Below are 21,083 nucleotides of genomic sequence, written 5' to 3' on the forward strand. Positions count from 1 at the left end.
ACATTATTTAAAACTAGAATTAAAATTCTTCATATACTTACTACTTTTACATGTTAGTAAGCGGAACAGTTTTTAACTATAATATTTTGTTTTATACTGTACTTGTATTAGAAAATAACTCTCAGCTGATGGAGTAAATAAAATGTACACTTTAAAAATACTGACTATAAAGTAGAAGAGTTAAGCTTACCTTGATCTCTAAGAGACATCATGAGGTCCATGATCTTCCTTAGAGGTTAAAATCTATCAGCAATCACTGAGCACAACATCACTATACTTGGGTCTCCATTAACTAGAGAATTTTATCAACTATGGTCCTCCCTCAGGCTGGCCCCTTACAAAGCATATGAAAAACAAAACCTCAGTTTGGAGTTTTAATCTAGTAACCAAAAATTCCCAAGGACTGAAAGTAACAGGTGGCTCTTATCTAAATAACAGAAGTTCAGGATGGGTCATCAATATTCCACTCACTGTCAAAGGCTGGAAAAAGAATCTTATCAGAAAAACATTTAGTAACAATTCAAGTAATAAACAACCTTTTTTTAAAGCTTCAAATTCTCCCTAACCAACTTTCCAAAACAAACAAACCAAAAACTTTTTAGAACTCCAAATCACGGGCTCTTTTGCTCTTGTGGTCCATCCAGCACTGGTCACCTTGCTATTCTTCCAACAGTTTCCAACTGATTCAGGCTCTTGTCTTATTCTGGAATGATCTTCCTCTGGCTGGCTCCTTCTCACTCATGCATTTCAAGATGAGGTGACCGTGGAGAAACCTTCTGCCCCAGCATGACTCTAACACTGCCCCCTCTTCCTGCACTGTCACATCACCCTGATTTTCTTCACCACTAATGGAAATTACTGTTCCATATTTCAATTGTATTTATCTGCTTTATTCACTTGGATAGCTCTATGGTAGCAGGGATCTTGCCTAGATTGTTGAGGGCATAATTCATATTTATAATCATACACTCACAACACACGTGTTATCAAAAAATACCTGATAAAGGAAAAGTTAGCAAGATAATGTCAAAATTACTGGTTTAAAAAAAAAATCTTTCAACCTTCACTGAAGAGCGCTCGCTGTGCTGACTGATCACTCACAATCAACAGCATCAGTCCAGTTGCACGGCACAGGAGCCATAGGAAAGAAGGCATCAACTGTTGATTAATTTCACTGAGATATTTAATAAACTGAATCTTTCTACCTGACTATCTTTCACAGGTGAAGAGGGGGAGGGGGGAGGATGAAGGACTTCATAGCATGTCTGAAAAAGAAAATGCAGTAGTACCTGCACCAAACGAATTACCACTGATATCACATTTAAATCTTGTTTTGAATAACTGGAGGTAATGAAACCTTTTACTTAAGACAAAGGACTAAAACTAAGGATCAGGAGGAAAAAAAAACTCTGAAATTCACCAGTCAGCAGATGATCACTTCTCCACATTTTGAAACAGTAAAAAGAAATGTTCAGCTGATGTATGTGGATGTCTCAACAATAATTTTTAGCCTACTGGCAAAGTTCTATATATGTCCAGAGAGAACTACACAATATCTAACAGAAACTATATATATTAGAGTGAAAGAATATTTATAGGTCCCTAAACTCAAAGAAAACAATAATGGAATGTGACATAGAAAGTAAGGTGTGTAAATAAAAAAACTAGACCTTTAATTTAAAAGCCAAGCCTAGGACTTCCCTGGTGGCACAGTGGTTAAGAATCCACCTGCCAACACAGGGGACACGGGTTTGACCCCTGGTCTGGGAAGATTCTACATGTTGTGGAGCAACTAAACCCGTGCACCACAACTACTGAGTCCATGCTCTGCAACAAAAGGAGTCACTGCAAGGCAACGAAGAGTAGCCCCCACTCTCCGCAACTAGAGAAAGCCCTTGCACAGCAACGAAGACCCAACACAGCCAAAAAAAAAAAAAAAAAAAAAACCAAGGCACCTCAAAGGCATTTAAGCAGAAACACCATATGCCCTACATGCACGTGTATGAGGACACACCTGACACTCTGAGAGAACAAAGGCATGAACTTGAATTCAACCCTAATGTTACAGATAGACGATACAGGTAAAGGATTCTGATCCCATTATTTAACTTGATTATTTAACTTGGCTCAATGCATGGAATTAGACTAGAAATTCTCATTCATAAGAACCGATTTAACAATCACGTATTTGTTATATCATAAGCTGTATCAATACTGACACCACTAACTTCAGAATTCAGTGGAGACACTTCTCTCTCTCGTGAGAAACAATGAAACAAGTATTTTAAATTTCTACAGAGTTTTAATCTCTTCTAAACACTGCTTTCAAGTACTTCAGAAGCAATTGTTTTTACAAAATGGGATGTGCTAAATATAAATTAGACTTTTCCTATTTGTTAAAATATACAATTCCCTAAAAACCTTAGACAACAGCTTAGGCCTCAGATGAACCTTGTCAGTTTATGGAATGAATGAGTATAAGTAATACAAAATACAAACCTTTAAAATCTCTACAGTTGAACCTTATCCTAATTAGTCTGTTTTTACTGTAATAGAATTTTTTCAACAATGCACCTGCTTATGATTAATCAGTAGCACAAGAGTCACTTTTATTAAAAGAGTTTACAGAACAGAACCAAACACATAAACATACGTTGTTCCTCTAGGGAGAAAACTCATAAAATGGGTCTATTAAATTAACTGTAAATAGTAAGCAGAGTACAATATAACCAAGCAGAGGCTCAGAATACACTCTGAAAATCAAATTCTCTCTACTCATACAGGGACTGCAGTGAAATCAGTGGAACAGTCTTCTCTCTGACAGCCCCTGACAATCCCATGAGGCAGTGCCACCAGCTGAGGACCCTCAGTATCCCCAGCTCCCTCCTAGAGGGGGAGTCTCAGCCCAGAGTGGGCGGTGAAAAAACACTGAATACAATATACAAAACAAACTTAGGAACAAGCATCAAAGTATAACAAAATCACTGTAATAAATTCTCTCTATACATGTATTATTTTTCAATTTAAAAAGCAAACTATTTTAACACCCTAGACCAGGGAAGAATTGGCAGAGTTTTTCTGTAAATGGCTCTGTGGGCCATGCAGTCTCTGCCACAACTTCTTAATTATGACACTGCAGAATGGGTTCCAGGAAAACTTTATTTGCAAAACCAGACAGCAGGCTGGATTTGGCCCACAGCTATAGTTTGCCAGCTCCTGTTCAAGACAACAGTAAGAGTACACTGCTCATCTAATTATAATGAAGAAACAAGTTCGTATGTTTTTCTCAGAACTCAGACCATACAAAATTTGCTCTCCAAGAAAAGAACATCACACAGAGGAATGTAAGTAGGTCATGACAACAATGGAACACAATGGAATGCTTTGTAGATTTCTGCTCCCTTAAGTAATCCTCCACTTTCTTCTTTCTCTACACCCATAAAGTCAAACACTTGAGTCAAAAGGCCAAGAGCTTTATCCTGACTCTAATCTCTTGTCAACTACATAACCCTGGACTTTATCACAACCACTCAGCTTAAACTGACTTGCCTACAGAATGAGGAAATCTTCTTAGAAATGGTTTAATATGAGCAGATGTGAAAGCACACTTGGGAACTCTAGCTAATGATACTATTACTACTACTACTAATCACCATAATAATGAGAGCAGCTAATATTCGTGCCAGAGGTTATAATAACTAATTTAACTTTCACGACTTTGTAATGTATGATACCTTCTTTACAGCAAATGAGAAAACTAAAGTGCGGAGAGGTTTCAAGGTTGTGCAAGTAACCAATAGCAGGCTAGGACTCAAACCCAGGAAAACTGGGTTCAAAGCCCAAAGAATTCACTATATTCTATTGCCTCTGACAAAATGAAGGTTACTATTCTCAGCAGATAACTGCGATCTTACAAACATACAAAAATACTCAGAACTATAAGAAGAGAACAAGGGCAGGATAATGTTTTACACAACTAAACTGAAACTTTTCTCACAAGTCTTTCTTGTATCACTTTTTAAGTAAGAGAATTTAAATAACATTTGTAAAACAAAGACGTCCGTACAAACAAAATTAAATAACTAAATGTCCCATGGTGTTTTCTAATACCAGGATTTTACTCTCACACTATACCTAAATTGTTTCTCAAAATGCAAGCCCCCCTCCAAATTAAAACTCCACAGTTATCTGGATTTTAATATTAAGTTTAGGGGGGAAATGAAAATGAAACCTTTGAGAAAGTGGTACTATTTTACATCTTGCCTTTCAGTAGGCTACTTAATTTTCAGGAATTACATTCTCAGCACAAACACTTGGTAAAGAAACTGGAGACTTTTTTCTTCTGTAGTTAAACTACTATCTTTTCCTTGATACATGCTACATGTTCTAACCAGAAGTTCCCAAATCTGGTAATGTACAGAAGAGAATGTTATCAAGAACTTCAAAAAAGTATTTCCTGTTTCCATCTCAGATGAATTATGAAGCAGGCTAGGATTCTATATTTTTAAAATCTCATATAACTGGTGTTACCCATAAAGAATACTTGAGGTTCCCAAGAGAAGTAAAACATCCCAATATAACATGAAGATAGTTAAAAATGTTTAAAAACCTTCTTCAACTTTTAAAGTTACAGATGCCAAGTGTTCAGGAAATCTAAATGGAAAAAAAAGTAGGCATCAAAAAGAACTTTCTAAGGTTTAAAATTTGATTACAGTAAATAGAAATGGCCAAAATTTTGATGAGTATTCCTTCCTTCCTTTCTTTTTAAAGGAAAATCATGTCCAAATTGCCTGTGCTAGCCTGGTTTCTAGGTGAGAGAACGGTGTTACAATTACAGCCACTCCACATGACTCATCAGAGGTTTTAGCTCTATCACTGTGTATATGTTTCAGCAGCTGTCCTTTTCCAGATAAGGTCTGTGCTGTGTCAGGGAGATTTTTAGAATTAATATGTTAACCTGCAGCCATTAAAACTAATAATCGGTTATAAGTCAGTTTTGCATGTGACATACTATAATATTCCTTTAAAAAAATCATTGTAGCATTGATTGCAAAGATCAGGGTTAATGCAATGCATAAATCTAAAATCTGAAATTCAGAGAGAATCAGCTTCACAGATACCTAAAATCAGCAGAGTACAATAACTGTATCAGTATGATTTCTGACAATCTTTAGGAAAGCTCTCCCCAGGGCAGGTACTTATCCCTTGCCTCCTTTGCTTCCTTGGGGAATAATCCCTGTGGTCCACTTCTGGGTGTTCTACCTATATTGTTTCTCTTGGCAATTTTAGTGACTTCTGTGGCTTCAGCTATCACCTTCATGCAGATAAGTCCCAAATCACCACCTTGAATCTTAAACTGGTCAGCTCTGGACTCGAATTTTCAAGTGTCTACACAAGATTTCCATATGGACTGCTGTTAAACCCTAGGTCCACTGGTATCCTTCAGAGCCCCAGGAATGTACAGAAATCTTATGTTAATGCTACATGTATGTGTACATGTGCATTTTTCTGGAAAGAAGGGTCGTAATTTTCTTCAGATTCTCAAATGTATATGTGTATGACCCCAGAGACTATAAACTCAGGTAAGTCACATATCACTATCACAGCAGACCCTTTGGCATACATACCAGACAGTGTACTGCAAAGGGGAAAAAAAGTCCAGGTTAATCTCCACTGAAGGATTTCTACTGTATATACTTAACTTGTCCTAAAGCTTGCCAGCATCTTCTGATGCAGCAGGTCAGCAAATTGCAGCTGAGAGCCAACTGTTTTGTTTTTAATGAAGTTTTATTAAAAAACAGCCATGCCCATTCATTTACATACTGTCTACAGTTAGTTTTGTGCCACAAAGACAGGCTGAGTAGTGACAAGACTTGGCTCACATGCCTAAAATACTTACTATTTGGCCTTTTATAAAACAGTCTGACCTCTGTTATTCTAGATAAGAAATACCTAAATTGATAAAGAAACACAAACCTAATTTAAGTAATCAAAACAAAATCTACCTTCTAATTTTATTTCTAAGCAAAACCAGAAACATATATCAAGCACACACAACTGTTTTATTTTAAGCAACAGAGCGTGATTACCTGCCATTGCTGGGCTGCTGTGGAGAGTGTCTAGAATGGTCGGAAGGCTCCGATCGCTGGTCAGGAGATCGTGATCGGCTGTGGCGGGGAGGCCGGTCATGTGATCGACCGGAATGATCTGATGCCAGTGACTGAATTTCTGAAATGTCTGTTAAACAAAAGGGTGTCGTTTATTTTCTGATGAAATGATTATAATAAAATATAAGATACTCCAATGATAATGGAAGTAAGTCACTAAATATAATTTCATACAAAATGGTTGATTTAAGCATTGACTTAATCAGCTACAATTCAATATTGGTGAGCTGTCAACAGAAAAAAAATTGTTGTAATTCTTAGATTCTGAAGGTGTCTGGCTTATAGAAAATTATCATTTCATTCTAACATGTCGAATCTTCACACTTTAAGAAACAGGTCACTTAAAGGGTCTCTGCAAACAAAGCCACACTCACCATCTCTCTCGGAGGCATTAGCAGAGTGGATACTGTCAGAAAGATCGGGGACATTCAGCAGGGTAGCCCGCTCATCTCTCTGAACTACCATCTTTAACTTGCCTTTAGACCTCTCTATCAACGTCTTTGCATCTGTCAATGACATATTTTCTGTCACGGTACCATTTATCTGCAACAGAAAAGAAACTATAGGTTGAAGGTAAATGACAAAAATACAAATATTAGTCTGACATGAACAGGAATATCTGAACTACTCCTGGGCTTGCTCTGAGAACCAAAATATTCCCTTTACACTTTCCTAAACTATGAAAGTACGCCGCCTCACTGAAATGGTAAAATCTGTACTACACTGCTGTTCTGCCAGAAAAGCCCAAATTAGCATCCTCCACCTCCTCCCCATCACTTTCTAGTACTTATGAGCAAACTAACAAAACAAACATTTCAATAATATCTGGAGGAGTTATCAAAACCATTTACTGTGGAACAACAGACAACTCTATCTACAAAGTAACTCCATTAGTGAATAATATATATTTGGAGCTATTAATTCTCTAGGATGACTTTATGCCCAAAGAAAAGCATCAGTGTTGACATGTAGTAATAGCCAGTGGCAAACTACCTAGCCCCCCAAATATTGATTTTTAATTCTTTTTGGTCACAGTAGAACTTGTTTTCTATTGCAGTTCATCAAAATGTAAGAATATGACTATACCTTTAATACAACATCGCCTTCTTGAATATTGCCGTCTCTTGCTGCCAAACTATCTTGTGAAATTTCCTTTACAAATATATGGCTGGCCAATCGAAGACCATATTCTGAAATAATACATTTAAATGTCTTTAGTGTAAAATCCCAAGATACTGAGAGTTTAAAAGTATGAAATTAATTATCACTGCATAAGGAGAATTTTTAAGTACAATCAATAATAAGAAATAATAAGAAATTATTCTTGGCCTCCCTGCAAAGAAGATGTTTCCTCTAAGCATCAGAAAGTCTCCACTGTCAATGTAAAAGCAAAGGGCAAGTGCGCGGTTCAAAGAGAAGATTGATACATCATGCTCTCACGGTACTGAAAGACAGAAAACTCAAGAGAAGACCACTTCTCTCTGTGTCACGCAGATGAGCTAGCTTCTCAGAAGATTTAATGAATAGAATTTTGAAAAGAAAAACTCTGGAAAGCTTGATGATTTTATCGATGACTTGTATTACCACACATACACTGGTTTTGTTTTCCCCAGTTCCTAGAGCAAAAGTGTTCTGGATCCTAAACTGCTCTGACTCTGAAAGACATACGCAGAGCATCAGCACGCACCACTCAAACAAGGGCTTGAAACCAGCCAAGCAGATGTGGGGAGCAGTTAAAGATGCCAGTCCTTCCAACGACTGACAAAGTACCCAGGAGTGCAGCAACATTAATTGTACCTGTGGGTGAGGGAGTGATCAGAGTTAAAGAAGTTACTAGGAAAGTCCCCAGAAAACTGTCCAGGGGCCTGCAAAGCTGTACAATAACTACGACTATCAGTATAATGTCAATAGGAACAGGACTGCTCCTGGTTGTGTAAGGAGAAACAGAAAGAGTCTTGCTGGGGGGGGGGGGGGAACACACCAAAAACAACAAACAGGACGGGAAACAAAACTGTTTCTAAGATGGGATAAGTTAACAGACCTGCTACTGAAGCTTTTAAAAGTTATATCAGAGTTACAGTTTAACTTAAGGCAAATATACAAAGAGTGTTCACAAGCAGGAATAGAATCAGGGTAAAAAAAGAAAATGACTTTTTAGGGGATCTAGGCAGTCACCTGTGTATGCTTTAGAAATGGTGATTATATCTCACAGAAATAAAATACTGATTAAAAGACTATATTTAAGATTTAAAAAACTGTAAATGACCAATACAGAGATGACTCTAAAATATTCCTTGTACATTAACATACTCATTTCTTCTAAGTATTTCCTTGGTAAATACTAACTAGGTGGTAGGTACTATAGATAAAAAGCAACAAATGAGACAGTCCTTGCACGCTGGCAACTGCCCTAGACAGGAGGGAAAAACACATTACCACAGTTACAAATGTGATAAAGAGTTCAGATGGGGCAACACATGATTCTATGCCTAGTGGGGGTCAGAGAAGGCCTCCCTGAGAAGCAAATGCTAAGGCTGAAACTCCACCTAAGAAATATTAACACTAAACCTGAGAAATGAGGATTGCGGGGGCGGGGGTGGGGGGGTTGGGCGGGGGAGGTGGTAGAGACAGAATCGTTAAAAACAAATGCACCAGAAGGTATGAAGGAAAGATGAGGCAGGTTTGATGAAGTCATAAGTGTAGGGCAAGAGTCAGACAGGGAAGCATCCCAGAGGACCCGGTAACCAAAGGGAGCAGTTCACAGAATCGAGCGGGGCAGGATCCAGAGACTACGTCATAAGGCTGAGTGAGTCCTCTTAAGAGACAATGGTGTAGTGCTCCTCACCTCAACCCCCCTACCAAAAAAGTAACTATGTGCTGATTAACTTGATTGTGGTGATCACTGCCTAGCGTATACATATCTCAAACCACCACACTGTACACCTTAAATACATACAACTTTACATATTTATATACAATGTCAATTACACCTCAATAAAGAAGGAAGGAAAAAAAGATGCTGGTGGCTTGGATGAGGGTGGTGGTGGTGGAGTAAGGAGGAGTAGGACAGTAAAGCATAGTGTTTAGGAAGTAAGAACGTGTTAGCTGGGCACAGGAAAGCAGGGGAAAAAAGATGTCATGGATAACGACACCATGCTACCCACGGCTGGCTTGAGAGACCAGCTAGACAGGAATATATTCAATGGGATACTTCATAAGAAACATGAAGAAACATTCCAGGAGGGAGATGTGAGTTTCACTGGATGTGCTGCATCTGAGGGATGCAGACGAACACCTAAGTGAATGTGCCTACGAGTCAGCTGGGACAGCAGGAGGACACACTGGAGCTGGGGAAGCTGTGCCATCATGAGCAGCTCACTGCACTGAGAGTACATGAGATTTCCTAAAGATGTTATATGAAGCAGAAAAGAGATTCTAGAACAGAAATCCACAGAACACTGAAAGGTAGGATGAGGACAATGAGCTTGTGAAGGATACAGAAAAGAGGGAGGAACCTCCGAAACCCACAGCATTACAGAAGCCAAGAGGAAACATTATTTCAAAAAATAGGGAGTGACTATCTGAAATGGTACAGAAAAGGCAAGTAAGATAAAGACTGGAAAACTGTACTGGATTTAGCGTGACCAGTTCTGGGAGCAGATACCAGAGATAGGAGGCTGAAGAGTGGGGTGGAGAACAAGGAGAAACAGCTCTGAATACAGACAGCCTGACTGAGAAGTCTGCTTTGAACGAGGGGGTCAGGGAGCAATAACTAGGAGACACTCAGGTTTCAGTAAAGCTGATGGGAGTGAGCCTTCAAATACTCTTACACCGTTTTATCAAAATGATCAGTCATCAATGCTTTCCTGCATGGGAGAGACACGCCCATGGCAGCAAGAAGCCAGGATCAGCCTCATTTCTGTCAAATGTGATTACCTGAGGGGAGGCAGCTAGGCTTCAGTTTCAAAATTTTTTGACAAACAAGTCCTTTGTTTTAGAGCAATATCCTGTCAGGGGCTCCACTCCCTCCCTCTCTCCATTTAGAAAAGGCAGGCTGCCCTCCCTCCCCATCCAATGATTTCTGCCCAGATGTAGCTACTACTGATCCTGACAGCTAAGTAAAACATTGAATTGCAACTTGGTGATGATGTGACATTTTTTGCATTAACCTATGCTAATCACAAAATCCAACTACTGGACAATTTATCTGAAGTACTATCTGCTACATAAAAATGACTCAAGAAGAGGAAACAGATGACCCCTGAAGCCTCATATAACAGGATCTGATTTAAAGCAACAGGACACAGAACGAAGATAAAAAGACAACAAAGCAAAGATATAAAGAAATGGCAAATTTACTTCTCATTAAAATTAGTCTTAAAGTGATCATGTGAAAATGATAAACAAGTTGGAAGAAAATACCTTCATTTTTCCGGGATTTCACCAGTGTGACTTTGGTGGGTCTGGCAGGCTGACTGGAAGCCACAGACCGCCTATCAGATCGCGGAGACAGACTCCTCTCTCGACTTGCACTTCTATCCCTGGCCCAGCTCTTCTCGCTCCTCCTATTAACCAGGCCCCCACGGCCACTTCTTGGGTCACGTACTTCCTCATCATAACTATCTTCTTCATTCTCAGATACTGGTTCAGGGTCAGGACGACTTACTGGTATCTGAACTTTCTTCTTCCTTCGAATGGTCTACAAATAAAGATTACAATATGAGCTGACTAATTTTCATATATGTACTTTCAGTTCTTAAGAGAGGAAAATCACATTTTTATGGTCTTGTTAATTAAGAAAAGAGATATAACACACAAATATAACAAATTACTAAGGAATACTTTTCCATACTGGTTATCTTTTCTGCTCTCCTGGTAAACAGATCTAAGAAGCAAATTTGGAATAGAGGGGAGGGCCTAATAAAGTTCTTAATTAATTCAGAAGATCTTCTATGTGTAATAATCACAAGCTTAAGGGAAAACTAATAATTACTGGTGGTTTGAATAAAGGAGGGGGCACTGTACTCTAATACCATCAAATATACTGTACTTGTTACCAAACCAAAGCAAACTTGAGGGCCCAACTTGATTCCTTAAAAATTTTAGAATCCATCCGCCCACAACTGCCCTTCTGGAAGTCTAAGAGATCAATTTATTGTACCTCCACACTAACACTCACCTTAGTGTGTTGGAGCTAATAACTCCATGATACTTTACCAATACAAACGGCTTTCAGTTTCCCTCTCTCCAAAATTTGTAATTTCTGGTCTAGGTATAAATTCCTTCTTCTGGCTTTCTTTCCTCAATTGACTCTGATACTGGTTCAATTTTCCCTCTCCACTTATTTCCTTCACTTTCTGTACGCTCAAGCTCTATATGAACTGCCTTCTGACTCAGTGGCCTCTTAATCCCTGGACTGCATTTCGTCTTCTCACACCAGTATACACTTGATCTCATCACAGATCTGCAAGATCTTCTTGGATAACATTCCTTGTCTTCTACTTCTGACCCCTTGATCTACTGAAACTTTTCCACGTTCATCTTATTTCTGACACCTCTGTGCCCTACTATTGTCCTAGCCAGTCCATCAATTCCCTCCTGGTTTCAACTGCCTGCCTCCCAAGTTTGAAAAGAAGTCATGCTTCAATATTTAAGTGACTTTCTCTAGCCCCAGGACACCACAGCCTTGCAGCCTACTGAGTCAGGACCCAGCCCACTCCAGTAGACCAGCACCAGCCAGTGGACCCCCAGGGCCCTGCAGCCAGAGACCCCAGGACCAGCCTGCCTACCCTGGGCACTAGCCCTGGGACACACAGGACCCTGACCCTGTCCACCAGTAGGCTGATACCAGCTCCAAAACACCTTGGATCCAACAGCCAGCCATCCTGGGATCCATCCCCACTCACCAATAGGCTTACACAAACTTTGGAACACTTGGAACCCTGCAGCCAGTGATGTCAGAAACCAGCCTGCCCACCAACAAGCTGACACTAGGACTCCTGGCTGCATAACCAGCCACCCAGTTCTACCCACCAGTGGGCCAGCACTAGAGAGCGAGGGCCCAAATCAATAATAACAGAAATGAAAAAGCAGAAGTTACAACTGACAGCATAGAAACACAGAAGATTGTAAGAGATTACTGTGAACAACTATACCTGAATAAAATGAACAACCTAGAAGAAATGACCAAATTCCTAGAAATGTAGTCTCCCAAAACTGAACCAGGAAGAAATAGAAAATATGAACAGACCAATTACCAGTAATGAAACAATCAGTAATTTTAAAACTCCCAACAAACAAAAGTCCAGGACTAGATGGCTTCACAGGTGAATTCTATCAAGCATTTAGAGAAAAGTTAACACATATTCTTCTCCAACAAATTCAAAACACTGCAGAGGAAGGAGTGCTTCTGAACTCATTCTATGAGGCCAGAATCACCCTGAGAGCAAAACCAGACAAATATCACACAGAAAAGAAAATTAGAGGGCAATATCAACAATAAACATAGATGCAAAATTACTCAACAAACTATTAGCAAACTGAATTCAACAATACATTAAAAGGATCATACACCATGATCAAGTAGAATTTTTCCCACAGAAGCAAGGATGGTTCAATATCCACAAATTGATGTAATACACCACATTAACAAACTGAGGAAGAAAAATTTTATGATCATCTCAATAAATGCTGAAAAAGCTTTTAATAAATTTCAACACCCATGTATGATTAAAAAAAAAAAAACTCAAAAAACTGCATACAGAGGAAACACACCTCAACAAAAAAAGGTCATATATAAGCCCATAGCTAACATCATACTCAGTGGGGTAAAGCTGAGAGCATTTTCTCTAAGATCAGGAACAAAACAAGGATGCTCACTGTCACTCTTTTATTCAATGTAGTGTTGGAAGTCCTACCCCCGGAAATCACAAGAAAAACAAAAGGAATTGTCACTATCTGAAGATGACACAACACCATACAGAAAATCCTAATATCACCAATGAACTCCTAGAGCTCAGCAATAAATTCAGCAAAGTTGCAGGATACAAAATTAATACACAGAAATCTGTTGCATTTCTATACTCTAACAATGAACTATCAGAAAGAGAAACTAAGAAAATCCCATTTATAAATCACATCAAAAAATAAAATCTCTGGGAATAAATCTAACAAAGGAGGTAAAAGACCTATATTCGGAAAATATAATGACACTGATCCAAGTTATTGAAGACAACAGGAACAGATGGAAAGATACACCAAGTTCATGGATTGGAAGAATTACTATTGTTAAAAGGACCATACCACCCAAAGCAATCTACATATCCAATGCAATCCCTATCAAAATACCAATGGCATCTTTCACAGAACTAGAACAAATACTTCTAAAATTTGCATGGAAACACAAAAGACCCTGAATAGCAAAAAACAAACAAAAACAAAACTGGAGACATCATAAGCTCAGATTTCAAAATATACTATATGGCTACAGTCAGCATGCTGCTAGCATAAAAATAGACACATAAATCAGTGGAACAGAACAGAAAGCTCAGAAGATGAATCCACACTTACATGGGCAATTAAACTATGACAAAGGAGACAAGTATGTACAATGGGGAAGAAACAGCCTCTTCAATGAATGTTGTTGGGAAAACAGGACAGCTACATACAAAAGTATCAAACTGGACTACTCTCTCATACCATGCACCAAAATAAATTCAAAATGGATATAAGATTTAAATATAAGACCTGAAACCATAAAACTCATAGAAGAAAACATTGGCAGAACACTCTTTGACATCAGTCTTAGAAATATATTTTTGGATATGTCTCCTCAGGCAAGGAAAACAAAAGCAAAAACACACAAATGGGACTACATCCAACTAAAAAGCTTTTACACAGTGAACTATCAACAAAACAAAAGGCCACCAACGAAATGGGAGGAGATATCTGCAAACAATATGACCCACGAGGGGTTAATATCCAAAATATACAAAAAACTTACACAACTGAACATCAAAAAATAAATCGGGACCTTCCCTGGTGGCGCAGTGATTAAGAATCCGCCTGCCAATGCAGGGGACATGGGTTTAAGCCCATGTGCCACAACTAATAATAAACAAACAACTCAATTAAAAACTGGGCAGAGGATCTACATAGACATTTTTCCAAAGAAGACATGCAGATGGCCAACAGGCACATGAAAAGATGCTCAATATCACTAATCATCAGGGAAACGCAAATCAAAACACAATAAGATATCACCTCCCACCTGTCAGAATGGTAATTACTAAAAAGAGAACAAATGACAAGCATTGATGAGTATGTGGAGAAAAGGCAACACTCATGCTCTGTTTGGTGGGACTGTAAATTGGTGCAGCCACTATGGAAAACAGTATGGAGACTTCTCAAAAAGTTAAAAATAGAACTATCATGTGATCCATAAAATTCCACTCCTATTTTTCCAAAGAAAACAAAAATACTAATTAGAAAATACATTTATGGGAATTCCCTGGCGTTCCAGTGGTTAGAGTTCCTCACTTCCACTACAGGGGTCATCGGTTGAATCCCTGGTCAGGGAACTAAGATCCCACACGCAGCAAGGCCAAAAAAAAAGACAAGACATCTGCCCTCCTGTGTTCACTGCAGCATTATTTACAATATCCAAGATATGGAAGCAACTCAACTGCCCATCAACAGACAAGCAAATAAAGAAGATATGATACACACACATACACTCACACGAATACTACTCAGCCATGAAAAAGAGTATCTTGCCATTTGCAACAACAGGGGTGGACCTGGAGGGTATTTATGCTAAGTGAAATAAGTCAGACAGGAAAAGACAAATACTGTATGATTTCACTTATATGTGAAACCTAAAAAACAATGAACAAACATAACAAAATAAAAATGAAGTTATAGATACAGAGAAGAAAAAGGTGGCTACCAGAGGGGAAGGAGAAGAAAAGGTAAGTGAGATCAAGAGGTACAAACCTCTGGATGCAAAATAAATGAGTCATGGGTATGAAATGTATGCTGTGGGAAACTAATTACCTTTGTATGGTTACATATCGGAACTAGACTTGGTGACCATTTTGAAATGTAGAGAAATACAGAATCACTGTGTTGTGTAACAGGAACCAACACAGTGTTGTAGGTAAATTATACTTCAAAAACAAATAAAATGAGGGATGAACTGGGAGACTGGGATTGCCATATATAGATTACTAATAAGAAAAAAATATCAAATTCTACACTTTAAATATATTCAGTTTACTGTATGTCAATTATATCTCAATAAACATCCTTAAAAAATTTATAGAAAAAGAGATCAGATTTGTGGTTACAGAGGCAGTGGGGGTGAGGGGATTGGATGAAGGCAATCAAAAAATACAAGTTTTCCTTTATAAGATAAGTACTAGCAATGTAATGTACAACATGATAAATGTAACTAAAGTTGCTACCAGAGTAAATCCTAAGAGTTTTCATTACAAGGAAAAAATTTTTTTCTATTTCTTTAATTTTGTATCTTTATGAGATGATGGATGTTCACTACACATATTGTGGTCATCATTTGATGAAGTCAAATCGTCATGCTGCACACCTTAAACTTACACAGTGCCATATGTCAACTGTATCTCAATAACGCTGGGGGAAAATTACTTTCTCTTGACCCATCGGTCATGTGCCAGGACAAACCCCACTCCTGTATTATCTTCCCCTTCAGATGGCTGCACCCTGACACTTTGCTGATTAGGTACTCCTCTATAAATTCATTTTACTTGAAAGAATTCTTTTATTTATTCAGCAATCCTTTCACCTACCTCTTGCTGCCTCAAATTCTATGGAATTTACTAACACAGGTATCCCAAAACTGTTCTCCGAGATGCCAGTCACTTGGCCTGATTTATAGAGATCAGTGCCACTTCACATCCCCTCTACTCCTGTAGGTTTTCAGTGTCTCATTTGTTTGGTCTTCCTTCCTGGTCTCAGACAAGTCGATCCTCTTCCTGTATGAACAACACCCTTTCAGAGGAGTTTATTCTTACCCCTCCACACCTCCAAGACCTTTCCTCATCAATTACCACCACCCCCCACCGCAGGCACCGACAACTATAATCTCTATTTACCTCCAATCTATCCTCTGCCTACTAATTGGCAAATTCATCTTCTATCCCCATCTCGCTACTCATTTCCAAGCTATCATCTTTTCTCTTCCTTTTGTGGCTAAGTTTCTTTAAAGGGCTGCTCCACACTTAATAATGCAGCTTCTTACCACCAAGAATGATCAGAGAAGGCCTCTCTAAGGAAACAACATCGAAGCTAAAAGTCAACAAGGAATAAGAGGCCAGCATGTGGAAAGGACAGGAAGCCAAGGTCCTGTTATGAACACAGAAAAGACTGCCTGCCTTGCTTTTCTTGGTGCCCCACAGCTGAGGCCCTTCTTGGGCAACAATTACTGTAAAGCATCCCTAACTGCCTCCCTGAATCTTATTCTCACCTGTATTTCCATCTCCAACATGCTGTATTAGACGCAATTCTTTGTGTTAGCACTCTGATCTTCAATCACTCCCTAGTAATGCATAAACAAAAACAAAGTAGCCAGTTGAGTTCTCAAAGCTTTCCCCCATCATTCCTCTGAGAGCGAGCGCGAGCACCACCTGTCTGAGATCTGCACCTGAAGCACTCTCCATTTCAGATGATGTGCATTATTGTTGTGACTGTGTGTGCCCACTGAGCCTACTGAGATTCAAGTTCCCTGAGGAGAAGGCCCTTGCCAGGTCATTTAACTGTATGTATAATCAAGTATCTGCACCCAGTAAGTGCTTAACTCACTGAAAAATATCCAATCCTGCTATGATTCTCCATTTATATTATGAGTTAAGCATTATAAACCCACACAGGCTTGGTAATCATGCTTGATTTTAACAGAGAATTTTGAAACAAAGATTTTGGGAAAAAATGCCTACTTCAAAACAGTTCAGCTGAATTAAAGATTCAAACATAAAACAAAACAATGAAATTACATAAGTACTAGAATAAAATACAATATATATATGTTCTTATAACTCTGGAATAGTAAAGACTTTTTTGAAGCATGACACCAGAGGCAAAGCCAATCAAGTGAAAGTCTAACAGATATGACAGGATAAAAATGAAAACATTTCCATGATGAAACAAAATGATATAAAAACCAAAAAACACCATAAACAACATACTCTCACAAAGAAAATGGAAAAACAATATATGCAGTGTATACAACAAATGGCTAATCATCTTAAAACACACAACACTAGTGTGACAGTCATCACCCTAAGGACAGGAACAGGCAAAGAAACATAACAGAAAGTATACACACCATGTGATGATCAAACCCACCTGTAATTTAAAATAACTCCTTTGAAATACTATGTTTAGTCCATCAGTTTGTCAGAGATTTAAGTGTTGGTGAAATTGGACTCTCATTACCTTACAGGTTTTCTGATGGGCAAATTGACAATCCAAGTATCAAAAGTCACTCGTGCCATCTAATTCTAAAAAGCCACTTCTAAGAAGTTATTCTTAAAAAGTAGCTGAACAAGTAGGTAGAAACATGACGATATTCAACACAATTTTTTAAAAAATACTTGTGGAAACTGGACATTGAAATGCCCATCAGTGAATGGGTCAAGGAAGAGTGCACACAAACTAAAATACTATGCAGCCATGTGGTTACATACTGACGTGTGCACAGAGCTAATCTCCAGGAAGGTGTTTTTGCCCATTCGCTTCATAATGATTTTTTAGTATGTTCAGCATTTTAGTAAAAATTATACATGTTCACTATGTTATAAACAATCTTTTACTATCTTCTCTTCACCTACTGTTAAACAAAATTAAGCATATTTATGGTAACTATATTATCAAAAGAGTTCTAACATTTTAATTCAATGGAAAAGAAATTTATTGAGCCTAATGCCCAATGGAAAGACATAAACTAACAACCACCAAAATATAAGAGCCCAGGGAAGAATGAAGATTAGTAGATCAGGGAGGGGGAGGGAAGGAGCTGATTATTCAGAACTGGGGGAGGAAAAAAAGCATATATAGTGACCTGAGGTTCTGGTTACAGCCAGAGATGAGTTAAGAAAGACATCCTACAAGGAAAGGCCACATTCTAAGACACTGCGGTTTTATTCTCAAAGTCCAACAGTGATGAAAAACTTAGTATATGCTGATGACATTACCCACTCTCTTCAGATGTAGAAATGAACAGCTATACCCTCTGCTGACTGAACACTCTTCCACCCAACCCTCCTGCAGCTTCTCCCTGAAGAGCAAAAGTACCTGCCCTACCTTCCTGAGTTTCACCTTTCCAAATGATGTAGCCAAGCACAGTGAGAGGAAAACTCATCCTTCTTACATGTACTGTTTCAAATATATAACAGGTTTTGGATGTTTCTTACAAAACCATTTGTATGGTGAGAAAGTCTGGAGTGCAGGAACACAACTTTCTTGGATGTATTATTGATGTGGGGCATGTGTACTAAACATTTTGCATGGAAAAAAAAAACAGTTCAATATTCTAGAAGAATGAAGTTGGAGCTATGGGTGAAGCTCACAACCTCAGATACAAGGAGAGAAATCCAATTTACCTAAGGTGCTCACCTTAGAATATGCAGTGACATCTGAAGAACACATTCAATTTATAAAACCCAACGATTATAAAAATTAGCAATTTGCTTCTGTAAAAGCCACAATCTCAAAAAAAGTTTAAAAACTCTACCATCAACTAGCAAATCTGTATATGAAATGCAATTTAAAACATTAGAGATCCAGTTGTAAAAACACGATTACAATGAAAAGTTGTGGAAACACATGCACAGTAGAAGACGCCTATCATTTGGAATGCGGCAACTAAACACTGGGTCTACTGCCATATAAGAAAATTCACTACACCAGCAAGGACACCGGTGCAGAGACAAGCCATACGTAAAGGCAGCCTACACAAGGTGAGAAGGGCTTCCAACTGTGGGTGCACAGTCTCAGGAAATACCCCTTCTGGCTCTCACCACAGCTCCCAGAGGTCAAAATGCAACGCAGGCCTCCTCACTCCAGCCCTCTCCTTTCTGTTGGGTCCACTGTGGCTCTGAATGCCTGCTGCAAAGTAGAAAGGTTCTCAGTAGACAAGGCAGGACAAGCTATGTAGTGCCAGCCTCTTCTTCTTGCTCCACACACCTGAGCTAAGGCTTCAAGAAGTACCTTAAGTAGGCCTCAGAGTCTAAACAAGGCAGAAACAGCAGCAGCAAAGTGGTTAATGTGCTCCTCTATGTATTGATAGATATAATTTTTTTTTTTTTTTTTTTTGCGGCACGGCATGCGGGATCCTAGTTCCCTGACCAGGGATTGAACCTGTGTCCCCTGCAGTGGAAGCGTACAGTCCTTATCACCGGACCTCCAGGGAAGTCCCTATGTAGATGTTACTTTAAGTAGGACTTTAACATTACATCCATTCTTTGCCACATTTGCCTAGTTTTAACTGATCTGAGGCCAGTTATCGAGAGCTAACCAAACTTTTCTCTTACTAAAAAAAGAAACAAAAAGAGGAAAAAACAACTTCTCAAATAAGAAATAGAAGAGTCTAGCAATATGCTAAAAAACAAATGAACTCTACAAAACAAAAAACCAAAACCAAAACACTCCCACCCCCCAGAAAAACAACAAACCTTTACCACTCTTTCATCAAACTACATCACAGTAACAAAGTAGCGACAATATACAGTGTTCAAGGGACAACATAATATTTGCCGATTAAACAAATCCTTTAACAGAAAACAGGGCTATATACCTTAAACTGAGCATATGCCAAGATTCAGTCTAATTTAAGTATTTTTTTAAAAAAAGGAAACATTAAGCCATAAAGAGGTAATCATTCAACCAGGAGCTCCTTCCTTCCTTTTTCAAACAAAAAAAAAATCAGATACCAGGGTATCTGAGCTCTGCGAAAATACATACCAGTGACAAAAGATACCACCAGTATTGGAAGAAAGAAACACTCTTACTTGTCAACAACTACTTTAGAACTACTGTTTCAGATTTTATTTTCTTAAATGGGAAGAATGAAGTCCAACACCAAAAACATATCAACAGTAAAAAGTTGGTACCTTTATAAAATTAAAGGTAAAAAATACTTACAATTTTTGCATTTTTCCCACTTTTCCTTAGTTGTTGAACAGCAAAAGCATGTTCAACATTATCCATTGAAACTCCATTAACCATCGCGACTCGGTCATTTTCCCTAGAAAAAAAAGTGACCAAAATAAAACATGTTAGACAAAACCATACAAATAAGTTTATAAAGGTATTTTCAAGATAGGATCTTTAAAAAAGAAATTTTAGTTATGGGCTAATTAATCTATTTTGTCTTCAGATCAATGATAAAATAATGTCCAACTCTACTTTCAAATCCCCCACAAAAAAATGTTTAGCAACTGTAACCACAGGTCATTAATTTTTTAACTATTAACACAATGTTTCCCAGAAGAACAGGCACCACAGTACATGAAATGACTTCTGGTGGTACAATTACAGGCATTAAACGATATTAAGTCACAAGGCCGAAAAAAGTTATTCCCTCTTTAAAGTCCTTCTTCCCACTTTCCTTCAGTCCTTCTACTCATACTCTCATTTTTTTGCTAATGTATCTTTTGTCTCTCTTTTATCTTGCTAATCTTCTTGCTGAACAAAAACGGTAAGACTCAGGGTGAGAGGCTCCTGAAGGCTAGATTCTACCCAAACTGAGTAATAAGTTTTCTTTTCATTATCTTTATTTTTTACAGCGGCCTTCTATTTAAGGTAAGTGATACTAGTTTTCCATTTATGATAGGGATAAGCATAAATGTGTATTAATTTCGAGAAATCACTAGCACTGCATGC

General features: G+C 38.3%; 1 protein-coding gene across 6 annotated transcripts in view; it reads right to left on the reverse strand.

Annotated features, from left to right (window-relative positions):
* Positions 1 to 21,083, reverse strand: part of TJP1 (tight junction protein 1) — a 107,707-nt gene that overhangs the window by 41,293 nt on the left and 45,331 nt on the right. For all 6 annotated transcript variants that reach the window (XM_057720342.1, XM_057720344.1, XM_057720343.1 and 3 more), the window contains exons 4-8: positions 20,343 to 20,445; positions 10,590 to 10,866; positions 7,254 to 7,357; positions 6,542 to 6,710; positions 6,090 to 6,237 (exon numbers count right to left, since the gene is read on the reverse strand). In XM_057720342.1, coding sequence (XP_057576325.1) covers positions 6,090 to 6,237; positions 6,542 to 6,710; positions 7,254 to 7,357; positions 10,590 to 10,866; positions 20,343 to 20,445 — 801 coding nt within the window. The remainder of the gene's footprint in view (positions 1 to 6,089; positions 6,238 to 6,541; positions 6,711 to 7,253; positions 7,358 to 10,589; positions 10,867 to 20,342; positions 20,446 to 21,083) is intronic.

This window comes from Hippopotamus amphibius, chromosome 2 (assembly GCF_030028045.1).
Source record: "Hippopotamus amphibius kiboko isolate mHipAmp2 chromosome 2, mHipAmp2.hap2, whole genome shotgun sequence".
Classification (NCBI taxonomy): domain Eukaryota; kingdom Metazoa; phylum Chordata; class Mammalia; order Artiodactyla; family Hippopotamidae; genus Hippopotamus; species Hippopotamus amphibius.